The 24,493-nt window shown below is 37.6% G+C and overlaps 1 protein-coding gene across 1 annotated transcript in view; it reads left to right on the forward strand.

The window, feature by feature from the left end:
* Window positions 1–2,593: 2,593 nt before the first annotated feature.
* Window positions 2,594–24,493, forward strand: part of ST8SIA4 (ST8 alpha-N-acetyl-neuraminide alpha-2,8-sialyltransferase 4) — a gene marked incomplete at its 5' end in the record, with an annotated part of 22,959 nt that continues 1,059 nt past the window's right edge. Inside the window, 2 exons of the mRNA XM_009070246.1 lie at window positions 2,594–2,725; window positions 12,477–12,734. Coding sequence (XP_009068494.1) covers window positions 2,594–2,725; window positions 12,477–12,734 — 390 coding nt within the window. The remainder of the gene's footprint in view (window positions 2,726–12,476; window positions 12,735–24,493) is intronic.

A 24,493-nucleotide genomic window follows, 5' to 3' on the forward strand; every position in this document is an offset into this window, starting at 1 on the left:
TGGCCCATTATATGATTGTGAGTGATGCTGCTGGTAAATCCCAGACATTCCAAAATGGACTATGTGCAGTTCCACATTATATAATAAACTTTAAACCAGCTGTGTGCTCTCATAGCAAAGTTTACTAGGCAATCATCACAAAGCATGCCCTACTTTAAATAGACAGTGATGTCCCTTTAAACTGTAAGCAAGTAATGAAACATGCATGGTATGTGCAATGCAGGGTTTCTTAAACAGTGTGATCTACTGATATGGAATATGCTTGAAGGCAGTAACTTTATTTGATGAAGCATCTTCAGAAGAAGAGATAGTCTTATTGTATTGGTCTGGTTGGTCATCAAGGCAAGGTAATTCAGAGTGAAGGCTGACACTGGCAGCTGCAAGTTGCTGTCACACTATGACAGCTGTTTCATTTACATCAGAGAGGATTTGCAGTGATTCTAGAAGATACAAAGTAACCCAAATTTATTTCACTGTTATGTACACAGTGAAGAGTTACCTGGAGAAAATTTTGCTTTTATGTGTTAGTTTATGTAATTATACACAAGGGAAAATTAAATGAAACAATGCCAATAAAAGGGAGAGGTAGATGTAAGTGAACATATTTGTATTCATAGTAGAACTTTAACACAAAGTGCCTGTTAGCTAATAAAGCGCACACTTTAACATTGTTTTAATATACAATCTTTACAGTTCACTGCAGATGCAAATTGTGAATATGGAAGACAGCCACATTTCAAATGCTGTGGCGCTTTAAATGTTGGCAGTGTATTTTGTTGCTAAGTTTTGTCAACTGTCTCACTGTTCAAGTGTCTGTTCAATAAATTTTAATCCAGAATAAGCTAGAAACATCTCTGAAGTACCTTTAGACTGACAGCTTTGCCTTGATGTGCTTTGGTCGTTTTCCTTTAGATGCATACACTCTATACATCTAGAAAATACGTGCAGAAGTCTATATGTAATCACTATTATTACAACCATTATGGAAAAAGTTTGAGGAATAAAACATTTTAATATCGCAATAAATATCAGTTGCATTCTGGATATAGAATTTAGGGACTGCTGCAGCATCTTCCTATGCCCTCAAATTAGCAGGATTTAGGTAATGTGCATACAGATCTTGTACCTAAAGCTGCAGGTTTTCGGCAGGTGGCAGCCTTACCTCTGCGTCGGTACGATGTCAGAGTTGAGGGGTGTTGACTCCCAGGGAGAGGGAGAAAGAGAGCTGCGAGTAATGCCGGGTTAGTTTTGATGAAGTATATAATCCCGGTTTGTTAGTTGCAGGGGCTTTTCCAATGATAGCACTTTTTAGAATCTACCACTCCAGTTACCAGTTTTGATACTTTACCTTGATTAATGTCCTGTTGCAGGTTAGCTTTAGTGTAATCTGCTGTGGAGTTTATCCAATATTACTACTTTATACATATTCAGCAGTAATGTTGCTGTGGTTCTTACTGAGGGCTGGGATGCAGTTGTTTTAAAAACTTACAGCTGCAGGAAAACAAGGGTTAGTGACTCCCTGGAAAGCTTACAGTCTCACATCTCTTGCATTTTATTGGTTGAAGGGCTGTGGTCACAAGTTCTGTTTGCAAGTTATTGTTATTGGCAGTATTTTAGAGCATACTTATTTAACAGATAAAAAGATGTGTGTATATTACTGTTCTGTGTACTCCGGAGTTCCAAGACATTCTACATAGTAAAGTGTTATATCCAACAACTTTGATGTATTTATGATTGACAGCTGTGTTTGAACTCAGACGAATGTTGCTTAGACACCTAAAAGGGAACAATATGGAAGATAATGTAAACACGTGGAGATAAAAACAGATTTTAGTCTGAGCACCTTAAGTTGTGCTTGCAGTGTTTTGGCTTCTTTGCTCCACTTACGTGTCCATATATGGGTTAATATCATTGCAACTGGTAACATTATGATAGCTCATCAGGTGTTCAATGGTCATCATCCACAGCTTACTGTATTTTTTATCAAGGTTACCTTACCAAATTTTATGAATATTTTAAGACTGATGGACAGGATAAGAACTGTTGGAGGGGGTGAAGTGTTGGATGTGTCCATACATCCAGGGAGTTTCAGGAAGTATTGGAGAATTTTGTGTTTTGTATACCAGTAAACTCCAGAATTTCATGCATAGAAGTCCGTAAGTATCAACAGGAGGCAAAAGGAATCTATTAGGCCATTATTGCAGAATATGAGCAATACCTGGGCAAAGCCTTCAAAGTTAACACTTAATTCTTAGTTTAGTACTAGAAATATGGGATATAGAAGTGTAGAATCTGCCTCACAAACATACTGAAGTTTTGTCCAGGTTCACAGTTTGGAGTTTATTGTAATTTTAGTTATGTCTATTTTGTTGCAAATATAAACATATTTAAGCTCTTAAATTGCATATTCGGCTATTCAATATAGCTGCCCCATAGATTTTTTCAGTTACTGTTTACTTGCTTTAGAAAGCAGAGAGATAATTGCTTTTTTTTGTTGTGAGTAAAAGGATATTTTCCTGATGCTTAGGATGCAAACTTTTAAAAACTAGACTTAGCTTTGATGTAATTGTGTCTTTTCTATATTGCATTGCAGAGATGGTGAACTGAGCTTGAGTAGATCAATGATCAATAGCTCTGATAAGATAATTCGAAAGGGTGGCTCCTCAATCTTCCAGCATGGTATAGAAGGTTGGAAAATCAATTCGTCTTTGGTAATGGAAATAAGGTAAGTGTCTTAAGTAAAAATTGGTTAATTTCATATTGCCTACAGTTCTTTTCAGTCATATTGCTATAATTCCTCTGGTCTGGAAAACAGTGATTTGTTTTACAGTTGCAAGTGGATGTTTTATAACTGTACATATTTAGGTTTTGGTGTTAAATGCAACTGCATTACATTAGACTTTAAAGTCAAGACATCCTTCATAAGTATGAATAAAATATTTTCATCCGGCTGTGTCAGTCAGACCCATGCAATCTACAATATGCATGTCCACATTTGAGCTGGCTGTCTAGAACTCTTCTGCAATCAGTAATGAGAAACTGACAGTTTTAGGACATGATTCCACTCATCCTAAAGGTTAGAAATAGAACAGATGGAGTTTTCCTCCCTTAACTACAGAGGGAACCTAGGCAGACAACTTAGATGCCAGAGTCAAGATCTAGAGCATCAAATGCTGTGAATTCAACCCTGTCTATGTCTGGTCCACATTACAAGGTCAGACACTGACAATATCCATGTCTTGTGAAGTTGTCTTCCTAAAGTCAGAAGGGCAAGGGGGAGCCTTAGGCTTGTGCTAAAGGGACAGCACAGTAGCAGAGTTAAAGTGAGTGATAGTTCTGGTATGTCTTAGTGTTTACAGTGGGTCTATGCACCTTGGGGCCTCAGAGAAGAGAGAGCAGAAGCCTCTTAGTGTGTTGTGTTGTCGTTGTGTCTTCCCCATCTACGTCAGGAAGGGGGCCAGTGAAAGAAGCATATGGAGCATGGGTTGGCAGCATGGAGGACTAAGAGTGTTGCATTCTGTGAAAAATGAGAAAAAATAACCATTTTAACAACAGTCACATAGCAGACTAGGCTTGATTTTCTGAGTATTAAGATTTTGAATAGGAATTTGATCTAATTAAAATGTGGTTTCTGTGTGATTTCTCTACCTACTTGGGGTTTGTTTGTTTAGTTGGTGTGGGTTTTTTTCCTTTTTTAGTAAATTAAAGGGCAATGCCCTTAAATAAGCATTGTTTCCATGTACGAAAGCATGGCTTCTCTGAATGAGGAACTTGGATTTTTTGATGACTTTTATGTCCCTAATTCTAAAACATGCAGAAGATACAGGTTGCTCAGAAATGTATGGATCCTTAGCAAAGGATTGCTGTTCTGCAAATCTTGTGCTATTATGGACATAGTGCAGCTCTACTGCAAAAGCCAAGGAGTGGTATCAAGATGGAAAGGATAGCAGGATTTGGATAGTCAGCATATTAATACTCTGGAGGATGCAGTTGTCTCTCACCTGCCTGGCAAGTGCTCTGTGGGGTCCCCACTCCTTGACTGCTTAGGCTAAGGGACCCTTGGGCACTTGATTGTTTTCCAGGCACCTGGGTTTCCTATTGATGAAGACCCCATAGCTGCCCTAAAATGCAGCTGAGGTGCAGATATGGAAAGGAGTTTGTTACAGGACCATCTGTTCATACGCAGCCTGTTTGACCAGTGTGTGGTTGTTTCATGAAGTCCAAGTTCTGCTTGTTCCAAGATAGTCTAGGAAAGATAAGCAGATTGTCAATATCAGAAACAGTATTTAAAATTTGTATGCATGTAACTGACAATTTAAGTTGGAGAAATACTGAGTAATTTCAGAAGAATATTGTTGAAACTTTGTATCATAGGTTATGGTCTGACATTTGGGAGTAAACAGATTTTTTTCTTCACTTGCAAAGGAAGCTGATTGGGAAGTCATTGAGTGACTGTTAAGTGGAGAGAGATAACTATTCTTGTTGTGTTGAAAAATTGAGTGTCATATCTTAGAATCTTAAAACCAATATATCTTGCTGCTCAGGCCAAAGAGCTAACAAGTAAAAGTATTGCAATAACATTTTGATTGAAATAGAGGAAATGAAGCTTGGGTTATGCTCATTTTCCACCTGTTTCAAATGCAAAATACATCATTCAGTCAAAGAATTAAAACAGTAGAGAATACTTTAGATTTTTTTCAGCCTGTTAGTACATATGTATCATCTGTCTTCTAAAATCATTGGTTTAAACAGTAGAGGTTCCAGTGTATCATTGTAAGATTTTCTGTACAGTAGAGAGCATAGAGTTGAAGTTATTTAGATGTCCACATTGCCAGTCTTGTTTTGAGAGGAAGTAGCTACCATCATGAAGACTGGTAGCTGAGAGCATTTCTACTGAACCAGTGAAAGATTTTAGATTAATGTGACTTAGGGCCAAAAGTTGGCATGAAAGGAGCCCGTGCTACCAGCCAGTTTTAGTCTTTCAAGAAATCCTCTTTGCTAACCTGCATAGCATATTCAGTTATGGTACTCAGTGGTGAGAGGGACATTTCATATGCTTTTCCCTGAGGAAGCCACATGCAGCCCCTTGTGATTTGTGTTTCAATCTGATGCTGACTAAATGATGTGCATTCTTTCACTTTTACAGGTGGTTTGCTATACACCTTTCTTCCTGTCACAGCAGTAAGAAGCATTTTAGCTGTATATTTGCACTTACACACCTATCAAGACTAACTTCAAATGTGTCTAGCAAGTCCTAGAGTGTTCTTGTGGTTTAACTAACTGTTCAGCCCTCTAAAGTAAGTTGTATGCACTGTGTAGACCATGAAGATGATTCATACTCTATTATTGCCACTGTTAACGTGTATAGTGGTGGTCTTGTGGTGTGAGGTTGACCATAGAAAGTAACGGTAAGAGAGAAACAAAATACAAGTTAGTGCCTGTTGAATGATACATAAAAAGTTATAAGTTCTTAGCAGTGGATAAGTAATCTGTGAAACCATGAGTGTACAGCATAAAAATGTTTCATGAAATTTATAATCCCCCGTAAATGACAGTTACTTTTGTGTCTTGCACCAGTTTGGCATCCACATGAGCAACTTTAAAACATAGAAAGTATTTGATAGTGGGTTTTGCTTTGTGCAAGGAGTGTTGGTCAATAGTATGTCTGAACCTAGCTGGCTGGCATGAGGAATATTATGCTTTGCTATTTGCTTTCTTGACTGTGGGCATCATCACTGGCCATTTTATCTTTGCTCTGGTTGGCGACCAGCCTATCAGCTGCAAAGGTCTTAATGAATTCTTGGCAAGGCCAAGCTCAGATAGGAGTCAATGAGTGAGAAAGCTCCTTTATCAAGACCCCATGGAAGGATGGAAAGCTGCCACTGGGTTTCTGGAACTACAAGTAGCTCTCTGGGACTTTGCAGCCAGAAAAGGTAGTCTGGAGTGTAGCAGCACTCTCTGGAGGGCAGTAGCCCATTGGAGATACTAAGTAGGCATATGAAGAAAGAGCTAGACTTTCTGTGATTGAGGTGGAAATTTTGTGTATTAATAATTACTTGAGACTGTGGCAGATTTACTGCTTTGCCAATCATGATTCATCTAGCGGGAGAGTGATGTTTCCAACTGATAACTTCTGATTGCTGAAAACTTCTTTGAAGAATGATTGATAATTCCCATGGCTAAGGGAAGAAGACTACTTGCTTGGCTCTCTTTCTGTCTGAATGATTTCAGTCATGAAGAAGAGAATCCACCATCTGCTAAGGTTTTATATCTTAAGTCCTTTCTACTTGTATGGTAATGTGAAGGTTTTCCTTATGGTTATGGAAATAGGGAAACTTCGGTTGTTCTGAAGGCCATAGTTTCAGAGAGGAGAGATGTGCCTGAGATGGTACAAATCTATATGGGCAAGCCTTCCACACAGTGCTGACACCAGTACATCTGTGAGCTGTGTAAAATGAACTACAGTCTAATGTCTCAGTGTGTGACTTTCTTCTTTCATTTATTTTTGATTAAATATGTGCATTTATGTTGGAAGGAGCAGGTGAAGGTTTTGAATTGCAAGAAGGCAAAATTTAAAGAAAAAGATGCATGTTGCGGATGTATTTATCTCTGCAATGTATCAGAGAAAATTTCCTGTCAGAAGAGCATGAGAACTTGTAAGATGTTAACGGCTTCTAAAGAAATCCTCCTTAGAAAGGCTGAGGTTATTATTATTGTTTGTCTTTCAAGTTAGTGTGAAACAGCTGTGATAAGCCCCTGAAGTGCAAGCAGTAAATAGGGAACTGGCATTGGAACACTACAATTGCTCTGAAGCTTTTGGAGCAATATTTTGGAGCCTTTACAGTTTCTTTTCAGATCTTCTATGTGTCAAAGACATGCAACTTGGGGCCTTCTGTCTGATTTAGTCATAGTAAACCTTAGGGGATTTGTGCTTTCCTGTCTATCTTACTCTACCTTGCTTATCTTCATGAAAAGCTGGCATATGGCTGGTCATGCTGCAGCAAGCAGTAATTGAGTCATGCTGTATTTAAAAGCCCTCTTTCCCATTTGCATGCCCACTCTCCCTTGTTACAGTGCTTCTGTTTGTGTGGCCTCCTTTGGCTGAGGGCTGCCGGGAACCATTCCAAGGTTATTTACAGTTAGGTGTATTTCTAACAAATCCAAATCAGTGGTTGGACTAGACCTTTCAAGTCCCTTTCCAACCCAAACCATTCTGTGATTCTAAATGCTGCTTTACATGAAGAGGTTTTCTTAAAACTTCCTTTCAGTCAGACTAAAGTGAAACCAAACACAGGTGCAAACACTTGTGGTCCCCGCTGCCTCCTCAGGAAGCCAACAGGAGCTGGAACTGTAGCCATCTACAAGGGCAAGCTGTGACCTTTTGTTACCACAGAATTTGTTATTTTGTATTGTTTATTAAGCTAATATAGCTGGCAAAAACATGCGTCATCTAGGCCTTAGTCCTTGGTGATTTCAAAGGCTGAGAGCCACCTTCTGTCTTCCATCTGGGGAGCATGAAGCAGTGTAAGGACCTGCTGGGATTAGAAAATTATGTTGTTTATGAAGACCTATGTGAATCAGTCAGAGAAAGTCTGCAGGAGAGCAAGAGGGATTGGAAATGTACATGATCTGCCCAATTCAAAAGTACAAGTAAAAAAATAAGTTGAATGATTTCTTAGCCTCAGGTAAATGAAGAATATTGCCAAGAGTAAGGTGTAGTCTGTCCTCCACAGGCACAGTATAAGGAACAATAAGAGGCTTCAGTCGTTGTGGGAAAGGTCTGAGCTAGCATGAGGAATACCATGCGGCCAGTAAGGCTAGCGCTGACATAGGCTGCATAGGGAGTTTGCCAAGTCCCCACCATGAGAAGTTATTGGAAATATACTAAGTAAACAGGTGCTGGGGGACATGTAGATAAAGGCACATCTTCAGTGAGTGCAGAGAGGCTTAGGTAAACGTTTGGTCCATCTATGTTCCATAATGTGGTTGTTGGGGATCTAGCCCAGCTTCCTGGGCACTGAGGATGCACTTCAGGAGCTTCCTCTCATTGTTGGGGTCCAGACAAGTCCAGATGCCCCAGCAGAAATGATTTCTGGCACTGCCTTCCTCTAAAGGAATGATTTTCCCAAGAAAAGCATTGGAGGTCATATTTCAGTTTTCCTGAGAATGGCCAAAAATATAAATTTATTGGTAAACATAAAAGTCAAGTGTTTTAGTGATATCTTTTCTTTCCTTAATCCATACAGTTCTGAGGCAGATGAAGAATAGTTTGACATTATATAATAGTTTTATAGTACAAAGATGACAGTACAAAATAAAACTAGAAAAATGCGCGTAAGTAGAAAAATGTCACCGTGTTGCCCCAGAGCAATACGTAACTGTATTATTTGGAAAGCTGTTCAGGGACATTATTCTCTGTTACGTGAACTTTTTCAGATAACTGGGAGTTTTAGCTGGTACTTAAATGTTATGAACACCTACTTCTGGTTGTCAAAGAAAACCCTCTAGGTCAACCACAGATTGTGACATTGTGTTTTTGTGAGTCATGTAAACACGTTGCAAACAGCTGCTTGGCTTCAAATAAGGCTGAGCCACATCTGTCTCACCTGCCCACAAAATGGCTCAGGTCACACCCCAATATAGTTTAATTTATCGTAACAAAACTTGATGACCACCTCAAGTATAACTGTTTGTTTACACATTTTAGCTTAGTTTAGTTTTGGCTTTTTACTTAGTTGCAGAATACCTTTGCTTCAAGGTTTGCTAAAAATCCTGCTGTTTTTTGGTTGGTGGAGTTGAGCTTACTTTTGGGTTTTATATGCAGCTTGAAGGACTAGCACTTACTTGACATTATTTTGTCATGCCTGTTTAATCCGAATAAACTTGTGCTATATTTAGGGCTCTTTGTGGGACAGAACAGAGGGCTAAGTGAGTTTTTATTACTAACTAACATCAAGACTGACTGAGACACTCATGTATGTACATTCAGTTTTTGTCACATCCCTTAGAAATTTCAGTTCTCTTAAGTATGTGGTTGATTATCTGATTCTAATTCAGATCCAAGTGAAACCCTTTGGGGGACTTCTGTAAGCATATAGATAAATAAATTTTGAATTTTAACTAACCTAATTAGTATTGAAAGCCAGGGTGCTCTTAATTTTTGGCACTGTTTGCATAACTTCATGGTTTCCTCTTATTTTTTAAAATAATACATAGGATACTGTATTCATGCAGAAACATTGCTACTTGTTTGCTAACAGAAAGACTTTTAGACCCATTCATTCCAGGTAACAGGGATGGATGCATTGAATTACTAAAGCAAATCTTGTGATGATCACATGTGACTTTTTGTAGTCAGAACTTTAGGTTTCTGTACACTTCAGATCATTACTTTTGCTTTTTGAGAGTAATTTGTGGCCACCCCTTCTCAAGTCAGAGTGCACGTGAAATGAGTCTCTGGATAGCTTGGCTGATCCTGTTCATGCCTTTTGATGCATTCATCATATCCTTTACAGCCACAGCTACAGTAGCTGTTCCTATACAATGAATAATTTGAATAATTTTGAAGAGCTCTAGATTGGGCAATTACTTCTTTCTCGTTCTTTTTCATTTTTTAGCAATTTATGTACAATTAGCAATTTATGTATATGTATACCTAGCCTGGCCTTTCCAAAAACTACACTCAGGGTTTGAACGTTGTGTATCTTGCTGTTATTCTGAGTCCCTCATGTTCCTTAACACAAGTTGTCTTTGCTCTGATGCTACTTCGTTCATACATGACATCTAACCCAATGGCAGATAACCCAAGACATTCTAGACATTCTTCCCTGTCTCTCCCCCTGCCCCTTTTTGTATATTTTTTTTGGTACTAGTTTAAGAAATGGGAGGAAACACTTGAAAAATATTTTTATCATGTTTCACTTCCCCTATGGTTTTTAAGATCAGTTCTAGGTTGAGGGTTTTTTTTGTCATTGGTTGCATGATTCAGACATCTTCCTTCTTGAGGCACGAGAGCTGGCTGGTGAGCATGGATGTTTCCATAGTTATCCCTTTTACTTGTGGGAGATTATTCCCCTTTATGGCTCTGACTCTTACAGCTGCTGGAGTGGCATCTCTAGTTATCTGTTCCTGTTTTGATGTACTCTAAGGAACTTCTGCTCTAAAAACCTAGTATATGAAAATAATATTCTCTTACTCAACAAAATGTCTGTTCTGATTTAAATTCCACCTTAGCTACTGACAACAGTGGAAGTTAAAAAGACTTTGTTTTTCTTCATGTCTTGTTAGATTTGCGAAGGCAAAAGTTTCTATTAGAATTATCATGTACTGAAAACCCTGCCCCAGTTCATCACTTCCCATCTGTTCTGTAAGAGTATTGCGCTCGGGTTCAGATGTGATCTTATGCCTCTTCACAAGCATACATGCTTTGCAGAACAGTGGTGGACACAATCTTGTAAGGCGTTGCTCATTTGCAATCCTGAGCTTCCAGTGGTTCCTGCAGCTCTGTCTTGGAGTCCTTTCCAGTGTTTTATACCAAGTGTGTACTGAAAACTGCTTGACACTGCCAGTGCAGGTATTAGTCATTGCGTACAGGTCATTATGTTGCAGACATTAAATGTCTCTTTTGAATTTATGTATTGAAAGTGTGCCAGTTTTTGGACCCTGGTCCCTACCAGTCATGGGCAGAATGGAAGCCTTGGACAGAATGGAAGTTTGTTAGAGAAGCCCTCCCACTGAGTGGGAGATGCAGACTTACTTGCTTTCTAAACTCCTGCTCGGAGAGGAGCCTACGTATGGCTGGATCCAATCCTAGCCCCAGACTTGGTCAACTGTTTATATTTAAAGGATTGTATAGGTGCAATTGAACCTTCATACAACTATGACCTGCAGGATTAAGGATAGCAAACCAAATATATTTATGTTAATAGAATAAATGATTTATTGATAATGATTGGATGAAAAGATTTTGATCAGAATTCTTTGCTACACAGTATGGATAATTATAACTACTAGTATTGTGCAGTATGCATTGAAGCAACAATATTGAAGCCAGCAATATGATTGAGTAGAAATTGATGTTACTTACCCATACCAGTGACTGTGGGCAAGTTGCTTGCTCAGAGTCAAGGAGTGACCTTGAGGGGTCCCCACTCAAGAGAGCAATCTTTCCGCACGCTCCTAGAAGGGGTGTGTTAGAATTCCCAATCATTTTGAAGAGTGGCTGGGCTTTTATAGTACAAAGTGGTTGACTGTCAGTCAGGTGTCCCTGGACTGACTGTGTCAGCTTAGCAGCTTTAGATAGGTTATCAGGGCTATCACTTGGTTCCGTTATCAGGAACTTTGTCTGACACATCCTCACCAGTGCCAGTTTCTGTCAGTAAAGATTATCCTCCACATTCTTAGAATGTTTAACTGTGGGATTGGTGAGTCAGGCCAGTCTCAGCAGTCTTCAACACCAAAAATGGCATGACTCCCCCCTTCTGAATCTACCACTGATAACTTTTGCAAATAGAGTCAAGTTCAGGGTGTTCTACCCCCAGGTAGGCAGAGCATCCTAATGCACTAGCTCCATAAGCAGGTATGGTTACCATGATTTAACTCTTCAGGTGTCATAAAAGCATTCTTCACCAGTTACTTGCCGTGGGCTGGGACTATGCAGTTTTTTAATTGCCATAGTTCACTTGATATATGGTAGCTTATTCAATCCTCATATTTTGATGGTGTATCTCTGAACCTGTTTAATAGTTTAAGGAATTAATTGCAGAGAAGCATGATAAATGATTTAAAATGATAACTGTATTCATAAGTATTTTGAGGTTCAGCTAACAGTTTGACTATACCCTGAGCTGCACTATTTTATTTTGCATGTGTTTTGAGCTCTTTTTGTTTAAATTGGTACAAAAGACTCTGAGTGTACTCATTTCAAGTTAATTAGGGTAACTTTGGCTAAACCTCAGTTAATTAGGTGGAAGTTTATGCTAAACCGAATATGTTGCTCTTATGGTGAAATTAGAATCTATAAGAAAACATGGCCCTTCCTGAACCAAGGTGATTTGTAAGAGATGACATTTCCTAAATCATAAATACTTCATATATTTAACTGTGTTTCTATGAAAACAAGCTGCCATGGTCCTTTTTAAAAACGTGTTTTTTCCAGACTTTTGTGCAGATAGTCAAGAACAGTATGCTTTCTAATTTCTAAAGTTATCTTCCCTTGGTCTCTCAGTGCCTTTGTCTGTAGAAGTCATTAAGCTCTAATACTGTAGTACTTACATGTTATGTTGTAACCACGATCAGAACTTTGTCCTAACGGCTTTGCTCTAACTCCATCCTAGAGCATGAGAAATGACCTCACTGTGACTGACACTGTCCACCCTCTGCTTTATGTTGTATGCCTTGTACAATCTGTACTACTGTTAGATAAACTCCATTCAGTGAATGTTGAGTTTTATCTGTATGTTTTTCTGTCAATGCAGAAAGAACATTCTTCAATTCTTGGATGCTGAAAGAGATGTCTCAGTGGTCAAAAGCAGCTTCAAGCCAGGAGATGTAATTCATTATGTACTGGACAGACGTCGCACCCTAAATATTTCTCAGGATTTGCACAGCCTTCTCCCTGAAGTTTCCCCAATGAAGAATCGCCGTTTTAAAACCTGTGCAGTTGTTGGGAATTCTGGCATCCTTCTGAAGAGTGGTTGTGGGAAAGAGATTGATAGCCATGACTTTGTAATAAGGTAAGTTTTCACTGCTGTTGAACTTATGTCCTACTACATTTCTCATAGAAAATCTGGAAGAAATATTTTAATCATAGAATCATAGAAATTTAGGGGTTGGAATGGACCTTACAGATCATCTAGTCCAAATCCCGCCTGCCATGGGCAGGGACACCTCCTCACTAGATCAGATTGCTCAAGGCCTTATCCAGCCTGAGGCATCCACTACCTCCCTGGACAACCTGTTCCAGTGTCTCACCGCCATCGCAGTAAAAGCTTTTTCCTAGTATCTAGCCTAAATTTCCCCTCCTTCAATTGGAATCCATTACATCTTGTCCTTTCACTGCAGTTCCTAATAAGAGAGTCCCTTTCTGGCTCTCCTGTAGGCCCCCTTCAGATACTGAAAGACTACTATGAGGTCTCCATGCAAACTTCTCTTCTCCAGGCTGAGGTACCTATTACAGGCTTTGTCTGAAATTAATCTGAAACAGTATCCATCACTGTATGATTCCCTGAACTTAAATACATGCCCAGATTATTGACAAGAAAATTATTTTTACAGTGAAAATAAAACAAGGGCCAGAGGAGAGAGGTCTGTGCTACTTATTTTTGCTTTTTGCTGTTCTTATCCAGACAAAATAAATATTCTTATGGAGGCCTTGGTAGAATAAATGCACAATGTTTTCTCTTTCAAAAAAACTCTTTCTTAGCTCTTGGCTTGTTGTAAATTACTACATTACTTATGTGCAGCGTGGAGTAAAATTTCAGTGTGATGATGCTGAACTAGGCTGCCATTAAGGCAGTTGGAAGTCATGCATCTATGTTCGTTCACAGTGCTCTAAAAGCATATTCCTGCAGTTTTGGCAAAAAAATGTTGATGTGTTTCACTTTTTAGTCATTCTTCATACACGCACAATAGAGTACCTTTGGATTTCATATATCAATAGGGGAAAAAAGGGAATAGCTGACCTCATTTGACAGCTTGGCATTATATAGTTACAGACAATGTTCAGCAAGAGATAGGTCATTTTGCTTTTGAAGCAGAGGTTTCAATTGGTTTGATTTGAGAAGGGTGAAAAGGCAGAAAAGTAGCAACAGAAAACAATACAGAAATCGAAGTAATTGCTAGTTATTTGTTTTTTCTTCCCTCACCTTGAGGAAAGATGGTGGCAAAAAAAATCAGAAACACATGGAAAAGAAAAACTAGTTTATCGGTACATAAATCAAAGCCAAATATACCTGGGACTTGTACTTCATTTGAAAACTGTACTAGCAAGTTGCAACTGGAACAACGACACACCACTCTCAGATTCCTTACTTGTTTTACTTGTACCACTAGTCATTCAAATTGGTATCCTTACTACAGAAGGAATCAACAAATAATTACTACATTTTTAAACCATACTTAGTCTGTGGCATGCTTTTATACCCTCTCTGAAATTAAATGTGATTCATTTAACAGAACTACAGAAAAATGTAGATACCAGATTTTCTAGATGAAAATTTTCTTTCAGAAGGCGAGGCCCAGACTTCTTGTAAATCATGTGCTGAATTTCTTTGAAGTACTTCCCATGCTCTTCTACTTGTGTAAACTAGGCATGAAATTAAGTGCGGGTATCTGATTAGAGGTTGTAACTGATTCAAGCTATGTGGAAGAAAGATAATACTCAAGATTTAGTGAAGCTTAATAGGAATGTTGGGATGTTACTGTTGCTAATCAGTTATTTAGACTGGAGAAACATGGGTGTTCTGTGAGGATGGTGAGACACTGGTGCAGGTTGTACACAGAAGTTGTGCATGCCCCATCCCTGGAAGTGCCCAAGGCCAGCTTGGATGGGGCTTGGAGCAGCCTTGTCTAGTGCAAGGTGTCCCTGACTGTAGTGGGGGGGATTTAGAACTAGATGATCTTTAAGGTCCCTTTGAAAAATATTCTATGATACTTTTGAAATAAATACCAAACCATCCATTACCCCCCAAACTATTCTGATTCCATGAAACATCTCTTCTGTGGTATATGACAAGTAAAGTGATCAGTACAACAACTGTTTAGCCTGACAATATTGTAGTTAATAATCTATAGGACTCTGGGAGTAGCATCCTTGGCCCCTATAGGGAATTTTAATACAGTTATTTAAAAAAAAATATTTTTAATAGATCAGAGTAAAAATGTTTTAGAAATTAAAGTATCATCTCATATTTGCTTAAGTCTGAACACATAACATCTCCTTGAAATACATAGCCATTAATTTGCTTGCAATTCAAGCTAAAGAAATAAGCAAAACATTCTTCAGTTACATTTTCGTACATTCCTCTTGATATGAAAGCACATGGTGTAATTACGAAGTTCTGCTGTACTTCATGAGCACTCATGTCTACTGCTCTTAGGATTCTGGTATTTAAAGGTATCATGATTCTCTGTTAATCTTTTTGCTTTCAGCTGACCTCTTTAGAAGTAAAATGCCCTCATTCTGTTTGCCACCTAATGGTGTTCTGAAAAGGCATTACTGTATGCATCCAGGTGCATAGGCTGGTGAACAACATTTATGTAGAATCTTCTGATGCTAAGTGCATAAGTGTATGTGCTGTGACAAGTATGTCATACTATTTTGGTTAAGTACATTATCCAGTTGATTTTGCTACTATTCTATGGTGTTTTTTGAGTTCTGAAGGAAAAGCATGTCTTTGAGAGTTGTTTCTTAGAGCAGCAGTTTTATTGTTAGAACTAACACAAACAATACCATTAATTTAAAGATAAAACTCATTGTGAAGGTCTGTGAAGGTGAAGAGGACGCAACAGACATCCAACAGTCTCTGCAATACAATAAACTCATTATTTTATAAAGGTAGTGTGAAGATGTTAATAACAATGGATAAGTACCCAGAAGTTTCACAAGTTTGGTGGAGTCATGCCTATTTTGGCAGTAGAAAATATGGCCCATCTAGCTAAAAAGCAAAGCAAGGAGGCTTTTTGCTATTGAAAAGGCGAACAAGCCAAACTGTGCCAATTGTAAACTATTTCCTGTTTCCCATATTCCTTTCATTTTTGCCTCTCAGACCTTTATACCCTGTTAAGTGACTTTTGATCTGTGTGCCTCTGCTACTCTTGTGGTGGTGGGCTGAAGCATGCTGCATTTTGATGCTATATCCAGAGAGGGCCTGAAACATTCCAAAATCTCTAAGATTAAAAAGTGTGTCTTATTCCCACCACTGTCTGCACTTTCTCACGCCAAAATTCTCATGTCAGTACTGAATTGCATATTACAGAACAGATGAACTTGTTATAGTAAGTGGTGTATTTTTGAAATTCAGTAGATACACAGGAGTTCCTGAAAAATGCACCTGTGTTTTGGGTAAGTGTAAAATAACAGTAGTAAACATTGCAAAGTAATAACTTCAAGATTCCTGGAAGTACTTCTGGCAGCCAAAAAGTATTCAGTTCAGCTTTGGGTTCAGAACCTGAACAGTGGCAAAGTTCAGGATAAATTTTTTTTTGTTTGTTTCATTAATGTAATTCAGCATTCATGATGAGAAACATTTAAAACCAGAGGCCAAGTGTAGTTTTGGAGTTATATGTTAAAACCAACCAACAAACCAAACCTAGTAAATAATCTTCTGTTTTCTCTTCTGATGACATCACTTCTGGAAAAGTCCCTTGCATTTCAGTTGGACTATATGGAGAATGTGCCTGTTGAGTTAAGCTGTTTGAATAGTTTAGGGCTACTCTGACAAGGAGCAGCCACAAGACGATATTAAGTGCTTCTTCAGTGTCTAGTTTATATGTTAAAACTTTTCTTTTCCTGTTGGAGTTTTCTCCTGCTAACTCTGTCAGCCTTTTGACTTCCCTTTTTTAACTTGGCAATTCTTATTAGCCAAGTTGACGTGATAAAAATTGCAGTCTTTTTTTTTTTTAAGAGGGAAGAATATGTCCTTTTGTAGATGTCTTGGTTTGTCTTATGCATAGAGGAGGATAATCTGTTTTGACTCTCTCTAGCATATTCAGTTTTGTGGGCAATTGTGATATGCAGAGGCAAACATGATATGTGGTATGAGCAGAAGACAGTGTATATGGTCAGAAAGAAGAAAAGGACAGACCTAACCATACCATGGAGCTGTGGTTGCTTATTTCAGGAGAGCGATTTAAATTAATAGGAAGGAAATAGTAGTAGCTTCTTTCTTCTGTGTTTTTCCCTCAGCTGATAGGGAAAAATAATAACAAATTTGTCAGAATAAATATATTTAAAATATTAATTTACTTGTATCCTGGAATTTATATTTTTTAACTTTTATCAGCTTTTTTCCGTAATGTTTTTTAGTACACCTTGCTTGGACCATGACCATCATGCGAAGTAGAGCTAAATGCTTGGAGCCAGCAGATCTGTTGAAAGCAAATTTGCAAGTTTAACAGACTTACTTTAAAACATGAGTCTTCCCTTAAAAATAGCAGCTGAATGCATCATAACTAGCTCATTAGACCATTTTCAGATCTCAAATGTGGCAACTCTATTTTTGCCTTCTGTCTTGTGCTAAAAATTATTACATTTAAACATTAAATGAAAGCAGAAGAAAGCCATCATCTTCCAATGTTCTTGCTCAGTGATTTGCGTGTCTGGGAGCACTGGTGTAGCTGTTTAGTGTTTCCTGTCAATTAGTCATGGGTGATTTCCACCTCAGGAGACTCTTGGAAAAGGCTTGACTTTTTGTTACCACATTTTCTCATTTTGACTTCCCCTCATAATTTCTTCAGCAACATCCTACTTTTTATTTTTATTTTCTGTTTTTAAAGAAAGTTACTTCTGAAGTAGGTGAAATAGGAGAATATTTAAGGCCATAAGTGTAGAAGGCTCAGGAAATATCTGTAAGACTTCTATACACCAATATACATATGATCAAATATTCCAAAGAGGCTGCTTAAGTAAATAGGTGTCCTATGAGTATCCAAATATAGAGCACATAAATTCAGCGTGAAACTGTCTATAATTATCTTGAGATAAAAGGATAAAATTAATTTAAAGTTGCTTATGTCTATTGTTGGTAATAGAGAACTTTTAATTTAGTTGTTTTCTGAGCAGTTTCAAACTCAGAAGAGTTTTACTTTTTTGTTGTTGCTGTTCATTGACAGTTTTAAGAAGCGTGACATGTTCAGAACAGCCTTTGTTTAAACATTACCTTTTTTCCTGTTCTCCATTTTGGAATGTTCACACTACTGCGTCTTTCTACATTCCATACTAACAATTCCAAAGTACTTCTCCAAAACAGTTGAAACAGTGATTTTGTCTGAATTCTTTGCAAGGATAATAAAATATTTTAACCCTTCCTGTCCTCACAGTATTACAGATTTATTCCTAAAATACACTTTATCAGGATTATAACACTTCTGTAGCATCTTGATATTTATCCTATAGAATCTCTTTATAGGTATTAATGTGTAAAGTTTTCACGTAACACATGAATGCAGGTATTCAGAAAACTACTAAGTGCCATTTCTTAGTTTTTCTTGTGTTAAAATATTGTTCTCAATATTTCACTGCTGTAGTTTTTGTTGGGTTTTTTTTTGTTTGTTTGTTTTGGGATTTTTTAACATAATTAATATATTCAACAAACTTTCAGTGATAGAAATTCCTTGCTTTATTTTATTGTCAAAGAAGCAGTGTTGGGAAGACCAATAAAACTCTAATTCATGTATAATGTAGCAGCAAGGACACACAGTAAAAGGGTAAACAATGTGTTCTGCCACTGTTTCTAAAATACCACTTAGATCTTTTCTGGCACTTCACCAGTTGATGATAACTTGCATTTCAGTCACTGGTGTTAAGATGTTAGGAATGTTCTAGTGGGCAGGTGTTGTGAAAAGGGTTATCAGGTCAACAATGGTGTGTTTTACATGCACATCTTAAGAAACAGCCATGATTCCTGTGTGTGAATAGAATGTGTAATGATGTACCTGAGCCTCTAACCTTGCAGCTCTCATGAGACATTCTCTATTGTGCCATGGATAAGGACTGGGATGAAGTGGGATGTGTTAGGGGATTCCCTGCTGATCCAGATCCCTATGGTTAATTTGAATCAACTTTAGTTTTATCAGTAGCTAAACAAGTATGCAAAACATGTGAGAATCCATACATTTTGCTAATTTGTCAGGGAGTGATAGGAAGTTCATGCATGGCTTTTTCATACATCTCCCTTTATTTGGGTGTATGTGAAATTTTGAGCCTTACAGAAATCTGAATCTGAATGTGAACATAAAACCTTGCAGGCTACTCAGGGAAGAGTGTATGCCACTGAACATGTCACATGATGTCCTTATGTTTCAGAGAGGTTTAGTATTATGCCTTCCAGCAACAATCTGATTTTCATTTTTTGGCTTCTCAGAATGTATGTGGTTAATATTGTGTGACATGTTTTTGGCTTTGCTCTGCAAGAGAAGATGTTAATGAAACAAAACATGGTTTTAAAGCAGTTTTTTGCAGCTTCAGCTTTAGAGTGATTTCTTAATATTCTAATCCCTAAACTTCAAGTGCACTGGTTGTTAGAGGATTAGGAAGGGTACAGGTTCATAACTAATTCTTTCATTATTACTGTATGTAGAATATTCTTTAAGTTCTCAATGTCAGATTAAATGGAAATGGTAGTCCCTTTTATTCAAGGAAATTTTTGTGGCTTTTATTTAAAATGAACTTGAAAATAACAGGTCTGTGAATATTGGACATTTGCATTCATATACATGAGCGGTATGTTTATTAGTGACAAAGTAAGTTGAACTGAATCTCTGTTGGATAACTGGCTTCTTATTTGAGTATATTTTTGTGACTATGATTTCATTTTGTTGTTTGTTAAGCTCTGCTTTCAAGAAGATTATGTATGTTATGCATGTTTTTGGGCTATAGAGGTACCACAGCAAACCCAGAGTGGATAACTTCGGTGCAAGTGTAGTATAGCAGCACTTAGACCATTCTTCAATTGTTTCTCGTGGCATATAACTTCAGCCATTGTCTTGTCCTCACACTTTTGCTTCAAATATCCCATTGTAGGTAATATGTGCAACAGATGGTTCTGGAAGAAGCAGGTTTTCAGTCACTGAGACTTTTTGGTCTGTGTGTCTTAGGATCTCAGTTGTTTTGCACATGTCCAGGTGCCATGTGAAGTCTCGAACATTATCTAACTTTTTCCCTTTTATCCCAGACCTCTTTTTAGTGATAGTATTGCAGGGCATTTTCCTGTTAAATCTTCTGCTGTCACACTAAATGCTCATATGTGAGAACCCCCTTGCACTTTTAGTATGAATATGTCAGTATCATGATTATGCACAAATACTGTGTCAGTTATGTGACCCTGTATACTCTACCTAAGTCATACAATTGATGCCTTATGCTAAGTTTAGACTAACTACCCTGTTGTTAGGCTGTGCTGGGGTTTTGGATATAGTCCAGTGACATATGACATCATGATGTCATGGGACATGACATCATGATGTCATGGGACATCATGTGACATGTTCAGTGGCATACACTCTTCCCTGAGTAGCCTGCAAGGTTTTATGTTCACATTCAGATTCAGATATCTGTAAGGCTCAAAACTGTAATATTGAATGCAATAATTCATTGAATGCATATTTGCAATAGGCAACATTGAATGCATAATTACCCTAATACCCGTGTGGATGCAGCTCATCTTCTAACCCAGTTATTCAAATAAAGGTGTGATAACTTTCACATACACCCAAATAAAGAGAGATGTACGAAAAAGCTATGCATGATGTCATGGGACATCATGTGACATATGAAGTGGCTGTGCTGGGGTTTTGGCTATAGTCCAGTGACATATGACATCATGATGTCATGGGACATCATGTGACATATATGGTATCAGATGTCATGGTAAGAACAGGAACTGAAGAATCAATTTGAGATACTTTGCATATTATTGCCCATGGTACTACCAATCGTATGCATTATGAATGTTTCCCACTTGTGGAGGTTTTTTTTCAAGCCCCATCTCCTAAATGTATCAATCTTTGTCTCATTAAACCAATTTCTCTACACTTCAGCTATAGATGGTGCTTAGAAGTAGTAAGGGAGCAAATAATAACTCTAATTATTTGCCAGGTCATGCAAGGGAACGTAGTTGGAGCTTCTAATTAAACACAATTATATCGAAAAAAATAGCCATTAGCTTGTTTGTTTCAAAGAATATACTTCAGTGAATTTTTATGGGATGAAAATAACAAAGGAACTCATGAAAACTCTTGTGTAAAATTATCTATGCTGAGGCAAGACACATTTCATCATTTTCACTAGAAATGGTCAATAACTTGGTCTCTGGAGGTTTACAAACCTTGAAATAATGTGATATATTCTCAATGTTCATATTTCCATCTATTTGCTTAATTGTAAAGTCATTCTTCAGTGCTATGTGTGACTTCTTAAATATGTTATCATACTCTCTGTCAGTAATCTCATAGCAAGTTTGTCTTGCTCACCTTTCACCTGCAGCCTTCTTTACTTGTATGTTAATGAGAAGACAGTACTGAAGGTGTTCTTAGAATGAATGGAAAGTGATAGTATGTTGGAGGAAATTAGTGGTTTGGAGTCAAATTTTAAGCAGTCATATAGTTTAAAGGTATCAAAAATGCAGCATATGAAAAAGAGGAAGTACCCTAAATTACTTTTTTTTTTTTTTTTTTATTCCTGGGGAAAAAAAAAAGCAAGCAAACTAAAAAACCCAACAAAAAAACCCCCACATCTAAAAAAGCAAACCACCACAAAAATACCCCACACAACCCCCCACCCAAAGCAAACAAAAACTCAAAAAAAGCAAACAACCCAGAACAAAATAACAAAAAAAAGTTTCATTTATGGTGTATAAATCCCTAGGTACATACGGGTAAAGCTTCTGATACAGAAGCCCCTTCACCTTCTCATCACTTTTGTGTGTATATTTGACACATTGTGCCTTATGGCAAAGTAGCTAGAATTAAAGAATATATCAAGGGTAGGGTTGCATTGACTGTTTAGATGTCGCTCAGTTAACTGGCTTCTTAATCTCACTTAAAAGAAAATTAATATATGTTTACGAGCATCTCTGAATGTGAGGTTTTCTTAAAAGAAACATGAGAATTTATGGGAGATCATTGACATCTGCTAACAAAATAAACTTAAAAATTCCAACAACAGTATGAAACTCTGACATAGCATAAAAATGCCTTAGAGGTTAAAGATAACAGCTCTGAAACAGGTGAAAGCTATTTACAGATACCAGGTCTACATGCAAATACACAATAGCTTCTTTTATTAGCCCTGAAACATGTAAGAAATATGGGGACAAGCTTTTTAGCATGGCCTGTTGGCACAGGACAAGGTGCAATGCTTTTAAAATGATTGAAGGTAGATTCAAGCTGGAAATGAGGACAAATTTTCTACAGTGATGGTGTGAAACAGTGTAAGGAGTGTTACTGTGTAACAACAGCATTACTGTGTAACAACAGTGTTACTGTGTTACACTAATGCTAGGCAACAGTGCTATTGCTGTGACAGTGTCACTGTTACAACTGGGACGGGTTGCCCTGAGAGCTGGTAAGTGCCTCAACTCTGCAAACATTCAAGGTCGGGTCCCATGGGTCCCTGAGCAAGCTGATCTGCTTGAAGATGTCCCTGCCCGTGGTGGGGTGGTTGGACTAGATAACCTTCACAGGTCACTTTCAACCCAAACCATTCTGGGATTCCCTTATACCTTCCTATAAAACCAGTCCACATGACTTTTCAACTCATATGGGCACTTCTGCCATGGCTGCTCCATTCACTCCCTGCTGAAGAATGTGCTGATTTTAATCAATGGCATTTAGCAGGTGTTTTATATTTTCTAACTTTGTGAATAAATATAGTGTAAATATTCAATATTGACATTCTCATTTAATGACAGCTAGAACCTTTCTTTGAAGGAAGTAACTTCTAAGAAAATTAGAAAGGGCTTAATAAGAGTAATATGTTTATAACTTGATAAACTACATCTAATTTAGTAATGTTTGCTTCCTTAACAGAGCTAGAAATTCATGCAGAGCTTGACTTACGTTCGCATCCTACTAAAATAGCAATCTTAACAGTGTGCTGCTAACAACATCTAGTTAGCTCTTGAAAACAGCCTTTCAAAGTGCAGATGTTCTTATCATGTTATTTCAAATTTCAACACCACCACTAATTCTTATTTATATGGCTGAATATTTAAAAACAAAGAGTAAGAGGTGCTCAGCATTTGAAAAGCAAAATGCCTTACCTGCCTCTAATGCTATAATCAAGTGTCTATTTTGAGACACTAAAGCTTGAAAAATGTGTCAACACTCTATGCAACTGTTCATAGGCAGCCCCGTTGTTACTGAGAGCATTTGGATTGCTCATTTTCTGAAGTTATACATGAAAAATCTAAATATGCACTATGTTAGGAATTCATACTGCTCATGCTGTATACCTTTCCAAAATACGCTATTTGATGTTGTGTATTACTGACAAAGAAGTAATGACATGCAAGGTATTTAGTATGCCTATGATTTTTTTTTTCTGGGATTTAGGTGAAATTACATTTATAAACTGGTTTTAAACTACACTTTTTAGGTTTAGGCCCTGATGCTGTTGGCAGATCAGAAGGGAGCTGTCAAAAGGCATGGAATCATATTAGAGCCGTAAGACGTATGTTATTTGTGCACACTTTGCATGTGGCATACAGCTATTTAAACATGGTGCTCTTGGTACAGAGTCACTTTTCAAAGCTGCACACAAGAGAGAGCAGGATTTGCAATGTCAAGATGTGTCTTATGTTTTTAAGTAACAGATGTCATCATGTGCGTATTTTTAACTACTGAAAAAACCCTGTTCTGTAAGAATCCTTCTTTATCTTGTGCTGTCTGCCCTTAAAAGATGTATTTTCAGGAGCAGCAATAATTCAGTGGATTTGGTTGATTTTAAGTACTTGGTTTGGTTTTTTTTAGTGTTTTTTAATTATTTTTAACACACTTTCAACGATTGCAGGTTATAGGTTCATGCATTAAGGTTTTCACAAGCAATTTTCAAAGCTAGTATTGAATTCAGTGGGAGTTTTTCTTGTGCCCTAACTACCATATTCTAGAAGATAATTACTCTTAGCAGCCTGAAATACATGCAGAGGGTTTGTGGAATAGATGTATAAAGATAATGAAGATTGTAAATCCATTTCCTAAATCTGCTCACATGTTATCAGAAACTTGAACTGCTTTCTCTCCTGGGAATACATAGGCTTTACGGTCTTCAGAAAATTTCTTTCTGAAGAGATAGGACTACTTGTTTAGCTGGTAATTACAGAATGAAGATGATGTTCTGAGCAGTTAGTATTATCAGTCAGGACTAGGTGATCTATTGGTGTTAAGCAATATTGCCCTAATGACTTGCTTTTATATGCCATTGGACAGCTGCTCATTAACAGATGCTAGTGGATAAGATTAAATAACAGGTTGGCTGCACCATAAAAGAAAGTAATTTGCAGAACTAATGGAATACTATTTCTATTAGGAGTATATGTAAGTGTTTTGATGGTGCTAGTTCTGACACTGCTTCTTAGGATCCTTCTCCTCAACAGATCTGTCTGTTAAATTATAAGAATATTGCTGTGTCAGGATACATGTTTGGGGTACCAGCTACAATTCTTCGAGGTGATGTTGTGGAGGTGATTTGTTTCAGTCAGCTCATACTGGTCACTGAAATCATAACAAATTTCTGAATCAGTTTTTGTCACCTGCATTCAACGTGTCTGTGTGATTA

The sequence above is a fragment of the Acanthisitta chloris genome, unplaced genomic scaffold (genome assembly GCF_000695815.1).
Source record: "Acanthisitta chloris isolate BGI_N310 unplaced genomic scaffold, ASM69581v1 scaffold26892, whole genome shotgun sequence".
In the NCBI taxonomy this organism is placed as follows: domain Eukaryota; kingdom Metazoa; phylum Chordata; class Aves; order Passeriformes; family Acanthisittidae; genus Acanthisitta; species Acanthisitta chloris.